The sequence below is a fragment of the Gallus gallus genome, chromosome 1, assembly GCF_016699485.2.
Source record: "Gallus gallus isolate bGalGal1 chromosome 1, bGalGal1.mat.broiler.GRCg7b, whole genome shotgun sequence".
Classification (NCBI taxonomy): Eukaryota; Metazoa; Chordata; class Aves; order Galliformes; family Phasianidae; genus Gallus; species Gallus gallus.
Window position 1 is genome coordinate 139,946,752 of NC_052532.1, and position 18,843 is coordinate 139,965,594.

At 43.4% G+C, this 18,843-nt stretch overlaps 1 protein-coding gene and 1 long non-coding RNA gene across 4 annotated transcripts in view; one reads left to right on the top strand and one right to left on the bottom strand.

The window, feature by feature from the left end:
- The first annotated feature begins 11,172 nt into the window (after positions 1-11,172).
- On the top strand, positions 11,173-13,550 carry LOC121107346. The gene is made up of 2 exons (XR_005841302.2): positions 11,173-11,508; positions 12,968-13,550. It is a non-coding gene; the product is annotated as an uncharacterized LOC121107346 (long non-coding RNA).
- Positions 13,551-15,472: 1,922 nt separating this feature from the next.
- LOC107055526 overlaps positions 15,473-18,843 on the bottom strand; it is a 77,647-nt gene continuing 74,276 nt past the window's right edge. For 2 of the 3 annotated variants that reach the window (XM_046903546.1, XM_040651025.2), the window contains 4 exons: positions 18,669-18,731; positions 17,918-17,989; positions 17,333-17,480; positions 15,473-17,144 (listed from right to left, as the gene is read on the bottom strand). In XM_046903546.1, coding sequence (XP_046759502.1) covers positions 16,802-17,144; positions 17,333-17,480; positions 17,918-17,989; positions 18,669-18,731 — 626 coding nt within the window. In that variant the 3' untranslated portion in view covers positions 15,473-16,801. The other variant, XM_046903548.1, reaches the window with a different exon arrangement.

The window sequence follows — 18,843 nt, forward strand, 5'->3', positions numbered from 1 at the left end:
TAAGGTACTGCTTGCTAGAAGTGTAACAGTGCCACCAAGAACGCCTGGTGGGTATCCCAAATACGTGACCTACTCCGGCTGCACCTCGGGAAAACCCAAGGGCATGAATCCAGCTATTTCACCACGGCAGGTTCTCCATCTGCTGCACAAACTTACACCCAGGACAGTACTGCCCTGGCGGCAAAAAGCACGTACCCCAGAAAAGTTGGGAGCTGTCGGCTGCAGCTCTGCCACTCTGCTTTCCGGCTCCTCCAGCTCGGCACCGCTAAGGCTGGAGGAGGATGCCCTCCTCTGGCTGCGCGTCCTCTTTTCATCAGCCTCAGAGGCTGAAGTGAAATCACTTTGAACACTGAGGCGGGGAGCTGGAGGCAATTACTTGTGATTGATAGCACTAAATATGAAACCGCATGTACCTCATCCATGAAGCATGGAATCAGCAGCATATTGTTAGTGGGGGAGATGAATGGGGCTCGAGATAACCTTGGCAAATTAGGCATATGTTAGCATTAAGCTTTGTCAGTAAGCAGGCTATAAATTACAGACATATTGTAACTCCATAAACTCATCTAATGAATTGAATGACAGTGGTAATTTAAGGCAGAATGGAACTATTTAACCCTTTTAAGAATTTAGCTGTATTTCTATATTATGCAACAATCCAAACTGTATTAAGAAGCTTCTGTTTCATATATGCTGCGAGATCCCACAACCATAACAGGGAAACCATCGCTCCGTGTTTCATGCATGTTTTAACAAACGTTTGGCCAACTGTGAATTATTATAATTTTGAGCTGATTAAAAAAGAATGGAAAAAGAATGGAATTGCTGGTGAGGGGAGGAGACTCTTTGTGCATTCTCTAACTCAGTCATTATTTTCCTGTACGATCAAGCTAAATATATTTAAGCTATAAGACACAGCATGCCGTGCATTTCTGGACTACTACTGAACACCTCGGGAGGTGTTAGAAGACACCAGGCAAAAGGGCAAGTGACTTCTGTCATCAGAGAAGTGCAATAATCCCTTCCAAATGCATGGCCTGCAGTGCCTTATTGCTGTTCTGAAATGGAATTTATAAATAAAAATAAGAGGAAAAAGTCAGTCTCCTGCATTTGCTGGCTGCCATTGACAGACTTATGCCATCAGTGACAGCTGATCCAGGATTCTGAAGTCATTTTCTGTTTTACTGTGTATTTCAGCCAAAGCGACATTTGAAAGTCACTGGCACATCAGGGGCATAAAAGGGCTTAAAATTGAAATGAGGAATTTTAGTGCCAGATGTTATTGATTAAAATGTGTCGACACAATACAAAAAATATTAATGTTTTTATTCAGATAGAAGCAATCAAAGAAGTGAGTGCATTGGCTATAACGCAGGTACAGTTTCTTACTCTAAGCAAGCTCATTAGCAAGTAAGAGATGTTCAGTTCTAGGGGCTTTCAGGGAGGTGTGTTCCCTCACACACTGCAGTTCCTTGGCACTTGATCCTGGCACCCACAGAAACCAGGGGAAAATTTCTCATGAAACTTCTGTAGATTGTTCGTCTTAACGCACGTCATTCCCCATAAAAAGACACAGCAAGCGAAGGAAATGGGAACATTTATTTACCTCTGTGCCAAGCGAGAACAGAGATCAGGGATCAGACCTGTGGGATGCAAGTTTAGAAAAGGACACCGACAGAAGAAACAGTAAGCAACAAATGAAATCTTCAGCACGTGACCTTTCTATTAAGTGAATAATTATGGCTTCTGCTGCCACTCATGACAATGTGCCACGTGAGCAGAGAATAACCGGAACAACTGACTTGGGTTGAGACAGAGACTGAAGTAAGAAGACAGGGGAAGACAGATTGGGAAAAAAAAAAGGTAGAATAAAAATAACAAGACACAGTGACAGTTCAGCGTGAAAAAAGGAGAGAGGTTCTTTTACAGGTATTTTTTTTTTCATGTATGACATTTTTTAGTTAGTGTTTCACACGTAGACTCATAGAATACACTGAGTTGGAAGGGACCCACAAGGACCATCAAGTCCAACTCCTGGCTCCACACAGGACCGCCCAAAAATCAGACAGTACGTCTGAGAGCACTGTCCAGCTTCTTCTTGAACTCCAGCAACTTCTGGCTGTGACCACTGCCCTGGGCAGCCTGTTCCAGGGGGTTTATCATTCAAAAATCCACCTTTTCCCCCCCCCCCCGCCCCCCATGGATTACTGCTAGGGAAAAAAAAATCTGCATAAAACTCGTGGGTTTTCTTACGTACTTAAGAAATAGGTATATTTTCTTGTAACCTCAAATATCTCTGTTTTGTGAATTTTGGTGCGCACGGGTTCAAAGTTGCTGGCACTAGGGACACAATGGGGAGTTTAAGGAAGGATATCAGCGTTAATCTTGAAAATAAAAAAGGTTTAAGAAACAAAGCTAAATGAGGTGAAGGGACATGATGTTCATAGTGAAAGATTTTAAAGCAACAAGAAGTGGGAAATCGATGTAATTCCTGTAAGGTTGACAGAGTGAGGTGGGAATGCACACTCAGAATGCTCCATTTACTTAAATCCATTCCTATCCCCAGTAGACAGTGATACTCTGAGCTGTTGGTGAGGACTTCTGTGAGAAGAGCAGGTAAAAGCATTTAGTAATGGCTGGCCCTTTGTTAAGTACCACAATGAGGAGATGAGGAGGAGACTTCAAATACTGCATGTCTCCAGCTATGCTTTGCTGATTCAGCAAGGTTACAGCCACAGAGGAAAAAACACGCAATGCCGTACAGCTGGTTTTGCAGCATCCTTCTCTGCATGCTGTTAGTAGCAGGCTTTGTGGGAAGCAGGCTTACCACAGCCTGGGGGTGCCTGGGAAGCTCAGCTGCAGCTGCAGCTGCTGTTCACACTGGGAATGAGATGGAAAAGGAGTTTCTTGCTGTCCTATAACGTAGTTGCTTAAACTCAGCTCCTGGTGTGGCTGCTCCCTATTAATGGAGAAGACCCTCTTGGGCAAATGGCTGCAGTTAATCCTTAATCTAAGGGGATGCTGAAATGCATCTGTCTGCTATGCCTGACCTTGGAGTTTAACAGCCTTAACTCTAGGCTGCCTGCTCTCAGCTTTCCTTTAGAGCAGAGCTCCTATGGAAAGTGGTGCAGGCGCCTAAACCGAATGCCTTGTGCCACCAAAGCTCAGACACCTGAGAGGCTTTGACATGAGAAGCAACCTTGTTAAAACTCACTGAATATCTTTAATGAGGAAGAAGAAGAAATTTAAAAATAATGACAATAAATTCACTTTGTCTCATAGGAGAAAGTATTTCTTCTAAATATCCCCAGAGGGAAAAGAGACTACTCAGAACTAAAAACTGATCATTTGTCAGGCAGGTCCAAGGTTTTTCTCTGCATCCCAGTCAGAGGGCCAGTACATAAACTTTCATAGGATGAAGAAGTAAAAAAATGTCAGTGGAAAATTGCTCTGTGACATGGGGATCTTGTACTCTTGTAATTCACAAGCCATGCGTGGAAAGAAAGAAGTTGTCTCACACATTTCCATCTTCTGAGCAGTGTTGAGCAACGTCGTGTTTCACAAACATTGCATTTCAGTGACACTTTGCACATGCTTCAACAATAGCATAGTGTGAGTGCTTCAGAGTTCTTGGCATGAATCTGACCTCTGAATAAAATTGGTTCTTCATTCTTCATTCCAGAAAAGATTACTGTGACCTTTACTTCTCCATTTTCCTAATGGTTTCTTCACTACAATGACAAAATTGAATGACTATCTCAGCCACCTGTAAGATTTGGAATTAAATTTACCTAGTGCAAATCAATAGAATGGAAATCAAAACTAAAAGCCTGGGATTATTTTTGCAATACTCTACATGTAATACAACTTTGCATTTAACCTCTGCACTAAATGGTGACTCCATAACTAAGTTGGTCACTGAATGCATGCTTTATGTACTTTAATGGGATCAAGCTGGTGCGATCAGCATTGATTAATGAGAAGACCTGTTAAAAGTGATTTAGAGAAATGATACCTACTCAATCACTTGAGTTTGTTAGGCCACCAAGTCATAAAATCAACTTCAAAGACATATAATATCATCTTTCAATGGAAAATAGGGTGAATTTTATTTCCGCTGCATAGAACTTACATGTCCTGGTTCTAGTGAAGGGATGTGCACTGTAGATAGAAACTCTCTTCCAGCCATGCCAGTGGAAAGTACTGTAATATCACAGACATTCTCTCCTTCAATCTGTAGGAATCTCGCAGGTATGGACTCAGGACTTCTCCTGGTCATAGCCAGCTTCTCAGCAGTCTTCACAGGTCCATTTGGATACGAAATAGCCTGGACCTAGTGTCATAAAGGGCCAAGTATGAGCTTTTCTTACCTGACTTGAGAGTTAAGAAAACTTATCAAAGCTCTTCAGAAGCCGGGGCATACAGCCTCTTGAGAAGTGATGATGTGAATTGTGTGACCTGCAGTCTCTCATCTACCTCCACTGCATCCAGTCTCTGCATGGTAAAGGGTAAGAGCTAAGCACAGTGTACTCCGTCATCACACCACCTTTACTCTGGTGGCTTTTGTAGACATAGATAAGACAACTGGGTTAAAAAAAGCCACAACTTCTTGATGAAAATTAAGCCAAATTCTGGTCTTATTTTTATAAGGAATTCAGTCATACTCCTCATGAATGACTTCAGCTGCTACTCTGCAGATGGCAAATCACAGCTAGTGGAGTTTGGCCAGCATCATGCAGTGCTGGAGTAAGAGACTGATCAAGCAAAGGCAAGAAGGTTGATAGGAATACATAGTGGGGAAGTTAAGCCCTATCTCTTCACACAACCTCCTAAAATCGTTCTGGCACACATATTAGTTTACATTTTTTTGAGGTGACATTCTCTGGATTGGATCATTGACTTTGTTGAGTTCACACTTCTGCAGTGTGTTGCAGTGAACAGCAAAGTTAAACCAAAACTGAGGAGAAGTGATGTGAAAAGTGGAAACAGCCTGTCAATCTTTGAGAAGACCAATTTCAGATTACAAAGAGAAAAATCCTCTAAATTGTTACTCAAGTAAGTTAAGAATGGTGAAACGTAAAGAAGAAAAATATTAAGTAAGCGTATATAGAGTTTCAAAGTGCTTCACAGGCATGAATTAATTAGCTGTGATGTGAGTAAAAGTATCAGATGTCAAAATGATCATGGATTTCATTGGAAGCTTGTCTGAGCCTTACAACGAACTTGTTGACTCAAACAACTTGACAGAGTGGAGCTTTACAGAACAGAGCCTGAAGGACTCAAAATGGAAGCTGGAAGACCTATTGAACATCACTCTGCAGAAGCACCCCTTCCATGTTATTTCCTTATCAACTGCTTTAAGTCAAATTTAGGAAACGGCTACTTGAAGAAAAACGAGTAAAAAGAGATTGAGAGGAAAGAGGAGGCTCTCTGCAAAAGCAGAGTGATAGACTGTTTTTCTTCACCTCCTCTCACAGCTCCTCACAGCTGATAAACATCAGAAAAGGGAGGAAGGGGTGCATGACAGAGACACTTGTTGGAAAACTCCTGAATACACAAGTGGATTGCTACCCCAAAGGGCAGCCTCAGCTCAACAAGACTATATAATGGTGAACATGCACGTTTACCTTTGTTGACCCGCTATCCACAGATTGAGACCCCAGACTCAAAACAGTGCTGGATTCAGGAGTGATGAAATATCTCTACCTTGAAATCTCTCTTTCTCTGTTTCTCTCTCTTCTCCTCTTTCCTCTCAATCAATCTCTTTTTACTCACTTTTCTTCAAGTAGCCATTTCCTAAATTTGCCTTAAAGTAGTTGATAAGGAAATAACATCTATGACAAGTACCATTATCCATGATACTTACTAACTGTTGTTAGAAAATTGCCTAGTTTTGCCTCAAAGTAGTTGATTAGTTGTACTTAGAACGCTCAATACATTATCTTGCCCTGTCCCTCTGGATCATTGTCTGACTCCATTGCTGCAATGGCCCGTGGAAAGCAGGGAGTGTCCTATTCCAAAGATTCACCTTACTTGCAACACACCAAATGGGACGAGACAGACTTCAATGTCTTCAAGCCTACAGGTAGAATAGTTTGCAGCAGGCTCTGTCCAAGTGAGAGCTTTGCAGGTTTTAAAGGGGGTCACATGTAGCTCGCTGCCGAAGGATGGAGAAGGGAAGGACAGAATGGCTTAAAAGCAAAAACTTTTGAGCATCTCAACCAATTTGCACCACTTATTTTCAGAGGCAGGTGAGAAAAAAAATTGCTATTCTTTAAAAAAATGAAATGAACAGATGCAGTTAATAATCTAGGAAACAATGACTCATTAATTAAATTAGGGATCAGAGTTCTTGAAACACTGTGAGGAATTAAAAATTGGTCTGATGGATGGCATTAAATTCAGACAATTAGGATCACATTTGACAGAAATAAGGTCTAGCAAAGAAGTGTGAAGTTTATAAAGGATAATGCCGTAGTTTCCAGAAATGTTTGCACTTCAGTGGATGTTCCTAGTAAAGTCCATGTGGCGGATGGGATGCTGTCAGCAGAGACAAGTTTGAAATTTGTAAGAGTTCATTTTCAAGACTGTTACAATCTGACTCTGCTAAAACACTTCCTTTGCCAACTAGCTGAACTTCTACCAATAGTTTCTTACCTGTCTCAAAGTCTTTGTTGCCCTTTCATACAAAAATTGAGAGCCAACATCCATAGACTTGGAGGACTGTTTGCATTATGACCAAAACATACTTACTAAAAGTGTTCACAAGCAGCATACTAGACCTTTTCACCTTGTGAGCAAGTTTGGAAGGAAAGCTCTTTTCTAATCTCCTCCCTTCTCAAAGGAGCCACACAGGCAAAACAAAGAAGCAGATACCATTATGGTCTGATATTTGGGTGGTCCTGTGTGGAGCCAGGATTGGACTTAATGGTTCCTATGGGTCCCTTCCAACTTGGGACATTCTTTGATTCCATGATTCTATGACCCAAGGCTCTGTGTTAGGATATCCTGACTTAACCTACCGAGCCCTATCCCCAAACTATGTGATCCTGCTCATCTGTTGTGGGTTTTTTGTTTTTTTGTTTTTTTTAGCCTGTACAAAGTCATCTGATCTGAAATCATGACAACTGAGGAAATAATGCAATGTTGTTCTCTGTTGGAAAGAATGATTTTAACAAAGATTTTAAGCCAGCTCTGAAAAAGTGCTCTGCAACACATTTTAAAATGTAAACAAGAGGATCTGTCCATCAGTGTACTCACTGAACCTTTGCAAGTGTTTCAACACTTTCCAAGAGTAAGCCCTACAATCTCCAATTACTAACAAATATTCAATCATTTTGGGTGAATTTCTCACTTGATCAAAAGCAACAGGAGTCTTTTCACTGACTTCACTGAGGAGAGAATTCCCTTTTTTAAATGAAAATTCATCTTACTATATTTGACTGAATATACCTATATTTAATCTATCAAGATCTTTCTCATCTTCCATTACACTTGGTCCTTTTAATCCAGTTTGCCAATTTATTTTAGAATGAGGTTCATACTGGCTTCATTACTATGTATAGAACTACTACGTTACGTTCTGTGACATCTTTAAAGGTGAGAAAAGTGAGCTAAATGACTGGCAATCATTCTATACTCTAATTACGTGTTGTCAGGTTAACTATATGGTATAGCACTGTTTTTCTTTTTCATAGAAAAGGGCTATCCCCATTTCTATAATGTGCACAGAGAGTTTGTGTGCTCTTACATCCAGACTGTTTTTCCTATTGCTCATATCCTGTGGATCTTCCCTTCTACTTTTCCTGCTAGTAGCAGTGGATGATGTAATCCTAACGAGGAATTGCTGTTTTCAACTAGAAGTAAGTATAGAATCATAAAATCATAGAATCACCAAGGTTGGAAAAGACCTTCAAGATCATCCAGTCCAACCGCCCACCTACCACTAATATTTCCCCACTCAACCGTGTCCTTCAGTACAACATCTAAATGTTTCTTGAATATCTCCAGGAATGGTGACTCAACCACCTCCCTGGGCAGCCTGTTCCAGCACCTGACCACTCTTCTGGAGAAGAAATTTTTCCTAACATCCAAGCTGAGTGATACTAGAAGGAAATAGAAGTAATACTAGAAGGAAAAATAATTATCTGTCTTCCCAGTAGTGTCTGGTAATTCAATACTAAGAGCTTCCCTTTGGATGAAATGCATCCTTCCTGTACAAGAGAAGACCTAAAACAAGGACAGAGATGATCTCTAGGTCAGAGTTGTTCACTAACCTAATGCACACCGCAGCATTTTGATGGGTACTGTAGCAGATGCTTTATGTACCAGTATCCCCCTGCAAGCTTATGGGTCCTTAAAACTGTGTAACAGTGCGCTGAATCTTGCCCCTTCTTGACAGCTTTCCCTGAACTTCTTTCTCTATGCAAGACTATCTTTGAAACACCCCACAAAGCGGGTCAACTCCCCAGCCAGATTTCTCTGCCAGCTATTCCACCCACATATGATCAATCCACAGCCAGGCCTCTACATTTCTTCCTTTACTAGAATGATGGAGAGGAACATGTTCTTTCCCTTCTATAATGTGTACATCTTTTTTAAAACTTAATGTTTTCCATTGTATTATTGGATGTTAGTAAATAATAACCAGTGTGTTCTCTTATTTGTGTTAGGAATTAAAATGTGAACACGCGTGATGATGAACCAGGTCCATCAGCCCACCACCTTTCTTCCAAGGAGATCGGAAGGCTGCTCAGGGCTGCAGGCTGCCTAATGACCTCTCCTATGTCTGCACACAGCACAGTTCTCAGGGAGCTGTGGAAACCTACCACCTACCTTTAAGCACAAGACTGAGGCCCTACATTTAGAAACCCCATGAGTTCACCCCCAGCCTGCACTACAGTCCGGCTTCTGCCCCACCACGCTGCTGCTGAACATACTTAGCCCCTGACTTGTGGGATGACCTCCTGGCTTGACTTGGCCCAGCCTCATCACCATGAATTTTCTGATGACGTGGGCTCTGGAGAAAACACTTCTTTGCCAATTCTTCTCTGACTCTGTCATCATTACAGAATGCTGGAGATGACTGGGGGTGTTGGTGGGAAGCTGATAAAAATCAAAGATGGAAGTTTGTAGCTGTGGTGCCTTCCAATAAAAAAAAAGATAGGAAACAAGTTTAATTCACAGAACATCTGAAAAAACACTCTGAAATTTGACATGGCTAATCTGCCCTAGTGACACTTTACAAGCCTTTCTACAAGGCAAAAGTAGAAAGGACAATTACATAAATGGCACTAAGATGAGAAATAGAAACTAAAAAATCCAACAACAATATATAACAAACAGCTCAGAAAATAATAGTGCAATTTTCCTAGCTAATAGAATGGTTTAACACCTGAATAAACTCACTCGCCTGATTAAACACTAACAACATAAACCCATGAAAGAAGATTATAAGTTGTAATATCTCTTTGCAAATAACAGCATATTAGCCACTGTTGCGTACTTCTCCAATTACATCCCTTTAATTCTTTTCATCTGGAAAACAGTTCACATGATAATAGTCAGCATCATTTGTGTTTTAAAACAAGTGATTATGTTATATGCAGTGTCTACTGCCAAATTGCAGGTCTCTTTATATAACTAAGTATACTTTCAAAGTTAAATAAATCAGCAATTGGTAATGCAAGTTACCTTTAATAAGGCTGTCTATGGAAAAAAATGTTTGAACTTTAACAAACTTTTACTCTCTGTGACATTAGACGCTTTCTCCGGGCCTTCTTCCTTCTTCCTACATGAATTAGAGGAGCATAAATTATATCTAACAGTAGCACACTCACTTTTACCAAAATGCATGAGCATGTCCAGATCCACATTCGTACAGCTTTGGTTTGCTTCTCTTCAGTGGACTTGAAACAAGTGTGGGGTGGCTTAGAAAGAAACGTGGGAATCCAAAGCCTTTGGATTCAGTCACAGCAGTCTCCGTTCACCACCTATTGTAACCAATCACTTCCATCCTTCTCTTTTCCATTTACCTCCAACTATGCAATTCACTGTCTCTTCTTGTCTGGACATTCAACAGCTATAATTTACTGACCTTCGGGGCTGCCATCCTGCTTGAATTACTTGGAAATCCCCAGCTGGCTTGAAAATCCCCCAAGTGAGGGAAGAGAACCCCTGCAGATTATTCTGCTCCAGAGTTTGAGGCCAATAGACTTGATAATCCAATGGCCAAGTACTGGAAAGGTGTAAATCACTGCACTGGAGCATTTCTACTGCTGGAGCTCTTCAAGAATAGGAGAAACAAACATTTCTCAGGAATAGTTTGAGTATCCTAGATCCTGTTTTAGTGCACAGGATGACATTCCATCATCTGCTGCACTTCCACGATTCCTTTGGAGCATGTGAGCACAGAGCACTGCGATAAACCAAGACTGGGGCTGAGCCAGTATGGCAATGTATGTATTTCAGAGGGTTTCAAAGAGAGGAAGAAAAGCAGTCCAGTTTTCGTTAGGCAGACTGTTTAAAAAAAAAAAGGGGATACCAGTTTCCAAAAGACAGCCCAGATGGAGGCATCTGCAAAGAACAGAGGTAGTCTACGTTGCAGAAAACTACTTTCTCTTTTTTGCTCAGTTATGCATTCCAGCTAGGGGGACATATGAAAGATGTGGTCAGGATTTATTTGCCATTTTTAAGGCAAAAGCGTGTTCTGAGATTTTCTGCATGCTCTTCTAAAACATTGCCTTGTAAAATAATGGATTTCTACAAACACAGACCAAAGGTGTTCCAGGATCAGTCTTCACTGTTGGTGCGACTGATCCTACATTTCCTCTTCATAAAGCTCAGATATGTTAGATTTATATGACTTCTACCTTTCACCTTTTTTTGACTCCCCAAATTTGCAATTTGCAGAATCTCTGTTCTGATTCTATACAATTACATAGTCTCTAGTTTTAATTTTCCACGGGATTCAGTGACAAGATATTTGTAAATTAATCCCACCACTGAGTCAAGATCAGAAATTACGTTCCTACTGTTTCTAGTAGTCATTTCTATTAGGCTATAAGCTCTCTGTGGGATGGACTATCCAGTATTATTCCGATAGCACCCTACACACCTCTTACCAAAGACCTGTTAATGTGCAAAAAAAACCTTGTTAGAGAAAGTATCTTTGGAGAGGGAGGGGGGGAAGGCGGGAGGAAAGGAGGGAATTAGGGAGGAAGGAAAGAAGGGAAAGAAGGAGGGAAGGAAGGAAGCGGAAAGCTTGACAGATTCATGAATGAAGTTTAAATGATCTGGTGGCCTGCCAAATGGAATTGGACCTGACTCTATTCCACTTTTACCATCTCTACAGGAATGAAAACAGTGATCAGAAGGGACAGCTCGGGTAGTTTTTTTTAATATTTTTCATAAAAATGACAGATACTTACCGCCTATTGATTTTGTATTTTTGTTTTCTTGTACAGAGCTATGGATCTGCACAGAGATGGTGTTGGAATTGAAAAGCAGGTAATGCAAATGAAGAATAAAAAAAAACAACCAACCAACCAACCCAAGACGCTGGAAAAGTAGGAGATAGCCCAAAAACAGTTACCTCATATAACTTCACCCAGCACATACCTCAAGAGTAACAATATCTAACTAAGAATTGACAGTGCCACCTAGAAGATTTGTCTGCCACAAACCTGTAGATACAGACTATCATTATTATTATTATTATTACTGTTGTTGATGCTATTATTTAGATGGGTAGTTATAAAGATAAAGCACCTCAGTCTACAACACTCAGTGAAAAAGTACATTTTGTCACCTTTTGCTACTTGCTCAGTTGAGAACTGTTTTGTACTTGAAATTCTTCTTAGAAGCTGTGGATGAATTTATGCTGGCTGCAACCACCTGGTCTTCTCAGCAATTACCAGGATAAGCACTGAACATATAACTAAATAATTTGGATTAAGTATAGTAACTAGCGACTGGAAGAAAGTTGTTTTAAAAATGTATGTGTTGCTCTGGAAGGTGCTTTAAGAAGCCATCAAGTCCATTCATCACACACTGCAGCTGGGCTTACGGAGACTAGAGAAGAAGAGCTTTCCAGCCTAAATGGGGCACACAGGAAATGTGAAGAGAGGCTCTTTATCGGGGTGTGCAGTGATAGGAGAAGGGGTACACAAAGACAGCAGAACTATGAGGCATTCAAAGCTTGTGTTTTATCCACTTTCAGTACAGCGACATGGAAATGCTAGTGTGAGCCTTAATAGTCTTTTAAAAACAAGAGCAAGAGATGGAATCAGGAGCACTAAATACTGAGCTGAAAAGTAGGATTAATTATTCTTAGTACGGATTGTATACTCCAGATCCATACCCAGGACCCAACCAGGCAGTCTGCCTCTGCAGAAGAAAGAAACAAACAGAAAAAGGAATTCTTTCCTCTGGCTCCGTGGTAATTATCTTAGGTATATGGCAGTGGGACGAGTCAAGAAAAAGATGGGCTGTAGCTGAACTGTTCAAACTGATTTCATTAAAAGAGAAAGTCTCTGGGCATATTAACAGCTTCTATTTTACAGAACACATTCCTTACAAATACGCTTACAAGAAATACAATATCATGATATAAAAAAAGGAAAAACCACATAGTTTATTTTTTTAAACATACATCCCACGCCTCCCTGCTCTGGGGGTGGATAGCAAGGGAACGCAGTGAGGTAAGAACAAAAACGTACACAGTCACTACTCACCCAGTGAGGATTTGAGGACTGCTTCAAACAGCTGGAATCTTCTGAAACGGGTGGGGTCAGCTGTACATTACAAGATTGCTTTGCACATAGTAAGGCTGTGGTACAGCCAGCAAACCCCTCCACGAGCCCTGCTGTCTGCAGCTGCTAAAAGCAGCATCACAGCCCCGGTGACGCAGTAGTTGCATGAGTGTTCCTGTCCTTTCCATTCACTTGTTGTTTTTTTTTTCCCCTAGGTTTTGTATTCGTGTCTCCTGTGTACCCTACCTCAGCGCATGGCAGCCATGCGGGATGTCTTTCTGGTGTCCTACCTGCAGAGGTGGGCAGGACCCCTTGCCATCCTGACTTCTCCCTCAGTCCCAGCTGGGGTGCCTTAAGAGCAGTGCAGGAGCACCCACAGCTACAGCACTGTCCGTTCTGGAGCTTGCCTCCCCTGCATCCCTGGGGTCAGGCCACGTTGTGCTGCTCTGTACAGCCTGCTTGCAGTGAAACAGAAACATGTACAGCATATGCTCACTGACTGCCTTGCAGAGTGCTTCTTCTGGAATTATGGAAAAGGCACAGAAGGAAAATAGTGCATCTAACAAAGTGCTCGTGTGATGCAGCTGTATCCGTTCTTAATCTTCCATTAATGCTTCATCGTAAGAGTACTGTACTTTCCGTTTGTTTCATTTACCAAAGGTCAGCATACTCGGAAGCTATTGTCATAGAGCATTACAGACTTTCTACATATTTCTCTGGTATTGTTCCAAGCATTCGTATGCGCGGATGAGTCAATTGGTATGCAGATTGTCTATCATTAAAACCATTTCAAAATCAGCTTTGTCATTGGTTTAGCGCTGGAACTTGCGTGTCCTTCCCGAATGCAATGCGTTGCTCTGCAAGGGCACGGTGAGGCCAAACTCATGCTGGACCAGTCCTGTTTTTCATTCAGGCAGAACTTCCACTGACTTCAAGGTAAATCTTGCCCAAGTCAGGTCTGCAAGCTGAAGACTGCTGCTTTTACCGTGTTCTCTTTGTGAGCTGCCAGGTCTGCGTAGGCTACACGTGGCCACATCAGAGACTGTGCTTTCCCCTCCTCCCCTCCTCACAGGTTTGTTTTGTCTGCTCCGGTGTCAGAACACGCGATTTTCAAAAGCTATCGAAAGCCTTTCCTCGCCGCCTCTGAAGAGCTGCCAGCCCCCTGAGCTGCTGCTGGTTTTCCACCAGGTGGCACATCTTCCACAGCTATCGGTCCGTGACGCGCTGTCTTTCTGCGGGCGTCGCTGACGCCATACGATCAGTCACACGCACCCAGGGCAGAAGGCGCTGCTTTGTGTGTTTTGGTGGGGGTTTTTTCCACCGAATTTCACCTCAGAGCGACAAGTAGCGCTTCAAATAATGAATAATACTTGCTTTTGTTCTATCTATTCGCATAACGATTTAGGATTTCCTCTGAGATATTTTGGTAGTTTGAATTCAGGTATCACGTCCCGTTGGTGCAGAACCTGGATTCATTCACCTACAGAAAACATTTTAGCGACTTCTACATGGAAAATTTATTCGTTTGTTTGTTTGTTTGTTTGTTTGTTTGCAGCTGCACTGTACTTGTGTCAAATGGTACAGAAATCCTCTCTAACAAGTGAAGTATATAATCATAATGAGAATATAATGAAAGTAGAAATGAAAAGTTGTATTTGGATAAAAAGATTTGATGACAGGAAATGCTCACTTAAAGCACAATTTATCAGAAATTTTAGAAGAACGGGACGTGTGGATACACAATTCTTAGCAACAGTAGAGGAGAGCTGATAGGGACCATTTGTACAAACTCAGTATTTAGAAGTCTATGGGACCTGAAAAAATTGTCTGACATCATTGCCACACCTCTTGCTATCATCTGTGATCTCCCACTAGCCCTTTGCAGTTTATGAACAGCAGGTCTAGCGAGGCTTCTCCCCCGGTAGGCTCTCTGACCACGGCAGTCTTGCATCTGTGTTGAGCTCACGGCCCGACAGTGCTTCCTTGCTGCAGACCTTGCTGGGGTTCCAGCGGGCAACAAATCTCCCTAGCTGATAAACCAGGCCAGAGATGGGCTGTGGACACAGCTTATCAAGGTCTCTCCCAAACAGTGGCTAAAGGGGTGCCTGAATCTCCCACAGCAAAGGGCACCTGCAACAGAGGCTCCCATCCCCCTAAGTCAATGGCTGGCTAATCTCACTCCTTAGGAGCCTCTAGAGAGGCTTGCAAGGCAGCCTCTGCAACTTCCTTGGACGCACCCTGCCTACACAGACCAGGAAGTTATGGCGTGGAAAATCAAGGACTGAGAGGGAACATACTCCAAGCAGGCCAAAGCTGGATCAGTAATTCCTGTCAGCTCCTGCCTGGGCAACCTTCTCTTTGGCTTAGACACGTTCCTTTAGGCAATGGATGTGGGAAACACGTTATGTGTGGACCTCCTCTGCACATTTGGCGGTGATGAAAGAGGACAGTGTCTTCTGACATTTGCCATGCTGCCGTGGGGTTGGTTCTCGTATGCTAGTGGGTAGCTGGTGGACCCCACTTCACTGTACTTCCACAGCTGCACACATTTCTCCTCTCTTTTCCCACATGTGGCGTCTCTTTGCTTACAACTGAGCAGAAGAGCTCACCGAGCAATTTTTTTCTGCCTATCGAAGTCAGACAGAGAGAACGGCTGTGAGGATGGAAAAAACAGGGCTGTGTGTGCTGAGAACGTGGCATTGGGAATAGCCTTCAGATGTGGGTCTGGCTTGCATGAAAGATCTTCAATGTCCACGGTAATTCTTGATTTTGACTATTCTTCTAGCGGAGCAGGGTCTTTGCTTCTCATGTCAGTGGCACCTTCACCTAAGATTCCACCCAGAAGCAATGTAAAGCATTTCATTATGCCCCAGTGGACTCTCCCATCATCGGAATAAAGAAAGGTGAGGCCTCTCCTCTGTCTCTTTGTGGGATAAAGACGATCAAGCAAGCTTCTTGGAGCAGAAATTTTCCTAGCAACAGCAAAGCAAAGCAGTTAGCCACTCCTTGATCCAGCACTGCCTTGGTGTCAGGGAGTGCTGATCTTCAGTAGTGGTGCACCAGCCAGTCTTCAGCCAGGAAACACTCCTGGGCCTTCCCGTTTGAAAGCAAACAGCGCCAAAGAAATGCTTTCAAATGTGAAACTGTCCACAGATGTGTCGACTGTCTCGTGCTCTCGTAGATCTGCACCAGCAACATAAAAGAAAGCTATTTCTAGCTCAGTGGCCTCGTGACACCAGAGGCCATCAAAGAAGGTGTGTAACGTAGGGATGGGCTCAGGATAGAGGGGTGGGCTTGACCGTGGACACTACTGCAACGTTATGTGTGATAAACATTTATCACAAGCCACCTCCTTAGTCAACACTCTGGGATCTGCCAGTCGAGATGGCCCTGCTCAATCCAGTCCCTTATGTACTGTACGAGGGGATGGAGTCCCTGCAGTACATAAGAAGAATTTACAAGGGAAAATGGTTTGGGTTATCCTGGCCTCGGGCAAAAGCAAGCCCACCTGTGGGACTGATTTTGCTCAGGGACTTGGTGGGAAACGCAAAAGAAGAAACAGGGACATTCAGTGTGTACCTGAAGGAGACTCGATGACGGGAGAGAACAGTCAGTAGTTTTAGGTGTATGTGCGCATATATACACATATATGTATATAATGTTAAGTATAGTTTATTGACTGTATAGATACATATATCTGTGTTGTACAACTTGGGCATGATGTCATGATACGGAATAGGTGGTGAACGCTGTCATGGTCATCCATCAGTGTGGACATTATGCAATGAGCTGATGGAATTGGGAAAGCTGCTAAGGGAGAACTACAGTTCCCCAAACACTCCGGTCCTTCCCACATCACTTCTGGGAGGGAGAGACAAAGTGATGGAGGGATGTAAGGATGTTCCTTGTTGCTCTGCATTGCTGAGCTTCCAGCACAGCTAGGAGAGTCTCTTTCAAGATTATCTGATGTATTTTTCTCATGGACACTGCATGTTCTCTTCAGCGGTCCACAGCTCCCCAGCGGTGCTGATCTTGACATTCTTGGTCCACTAGGGCTTCTCTGGTTCACCCAGTTCCACCACTCTTCCACAGCAGCACGTACTTCTCTCTTCTCCTGACTTTGGTGTCTTTTTGCTTGTATCAGAGCAGGAGTCATCAGTGATTTCCGACAGCCTGCAAAAGACAGGCTGAGAGGATTGCTGTGGGGACTGGCAGAATAAGGCAGCGAGCCGTGAGAAAGTGGAATAGAGAACACCCTCCAGATTTGGGTTTGACTTCCCAGTAAGATCTTCAATTTCTATGCTAATTCTTGCAACGTTCTGTGCTTTTTCTAGCGGCGGAAGCAGGTCTTTGTTTCTCGTGTCAATGCCAGTTTCACCTAGCATGGCTCCTCTGGAATAAAAAGAAAGGGGTCTTAGAAATGAGTCCCGATTTGTATGACTGAAGAGGTAAAGAAATTCCTCAACAGAAATCCCAGCAGAGGGCTGCCCACAGCTCACTGTGCTCTGGGATGCTCTCCTTGCAAGCGCTTCCCTGCACGGAGCAGCCATCTAGCAAAGACTAGCGGAGAAGCAACTCACGCTTGTCTCTTCATCAGCAGCTGTTTTGCCAGGTAACCCAAAGCAGCCAGAATGACCAGAGAGAACAGGATGGCAAGCACGCCAACTGCAAGGTGATTTTCTCCCCGTTTCTGATCCATGCTCCCTGTAGGTCTCACACCGCCAGCACCTGGACAAAGCAAGACAGTGCAACACACTCATGAGTTCTGCACTACTGATGGTCTCCCAGTGTCTTGGAGAAGTGCGAGTGATGATAGTATTCACTCCATTACTGCCCCTGATTCTCGCGTCTTAGTAGCAGAGGAGGAGGATGATCTCTTACAGTCCTCCTGAGCAAGAGCCCACTTGCAAGGGAGAGGCTGAGAAATCACTGCCTCCAGCTGTGTCTCAGGGAATGAACAGGCGTGCACTGCACATGCTGTACTTCCAAGGACTCCAAGCAGGATTCTGCAAGGTAAGCTGACAGCCATCCTCTATGGCCAGCTCTGCCACTACGGGCAGAACAGCTCCTGCTGCATGTTTGAATGCACCTCCTCAGCTCTGAATGGCAGTAAACACGCTTTGCACTGAACTCTTTATGCCTTCTGGTAAACAAAGACAACATACCTCTGGGATACTCTTCAGGCTCAAAACCAAGATCCATCTGAGAACGGGAAGAAGGAATCCTAGGTGCAACAGCTGTAAGCAAACACAGAGGAGGAACATTTGCATTACAGATGGTGATAACCCTCTTCATCATCAACACTTGCACGTGGGTCAGGCTGGCCTTCTAGATGCACCTGGCATCTCTCAGAGGAAACCTAGACACACCACTTACCCATGCGATTCCTCCAAGGCTCAGAATAAGGAACCCACTGAGAAGCTGCAGAGCCAGTACCTGAGGCCACATCTGCCACCAAAGGCAGAAGTTAACAGTTCCTGACATACATTGCCGTTCATCTGTTCAGCCTTGAATGGCAGCAAACACTCCTACAGACAGACGCTCGTCTCCCTCTTCCACTCACAAGTATGTGGCAAACGGATACCAGGTGCCAGAAGAGGCACCATTTTGGCACAAAACAAACCATCTTCAGGTTGGCTGGGAAAAAGGATCCCTGGGAAAAAGGCTCTAAACTCTGCCCCAGATGCTGCTGCCTTTGCCGTGAGCACTTCAAGAGACACACGGTTGGGGCTGCTGTCAAATGCAGTTGTGCGGGGCAAAGAATCCCAGGGCACATCTCTGTGCTCTCCTGGTTGCTACTGCGCTCTTCTCCACATCCCAGCACCAGCAAAGAACATTGTAAGGTGTGTTCCACAGGAAGACAAGGCTGAAAGTACGTGCTGACACTGCAAAAATTAGCAAAGATGGACCACTCACCCCCGCGGTAGGCTTGAGGCCGATGAAAATGGTGCAGCCCAGATATGCGGCCTACAGGCAGATCTGTAAATAGAAGAGAGATTTCCTATCCATACTGTGTCAGGCTTCTAGGTTAAGGTGACTGCAGAGCCTGGCAGGGGATCACGTAGCGTTGTGAGATCCACACGTAGGTCCA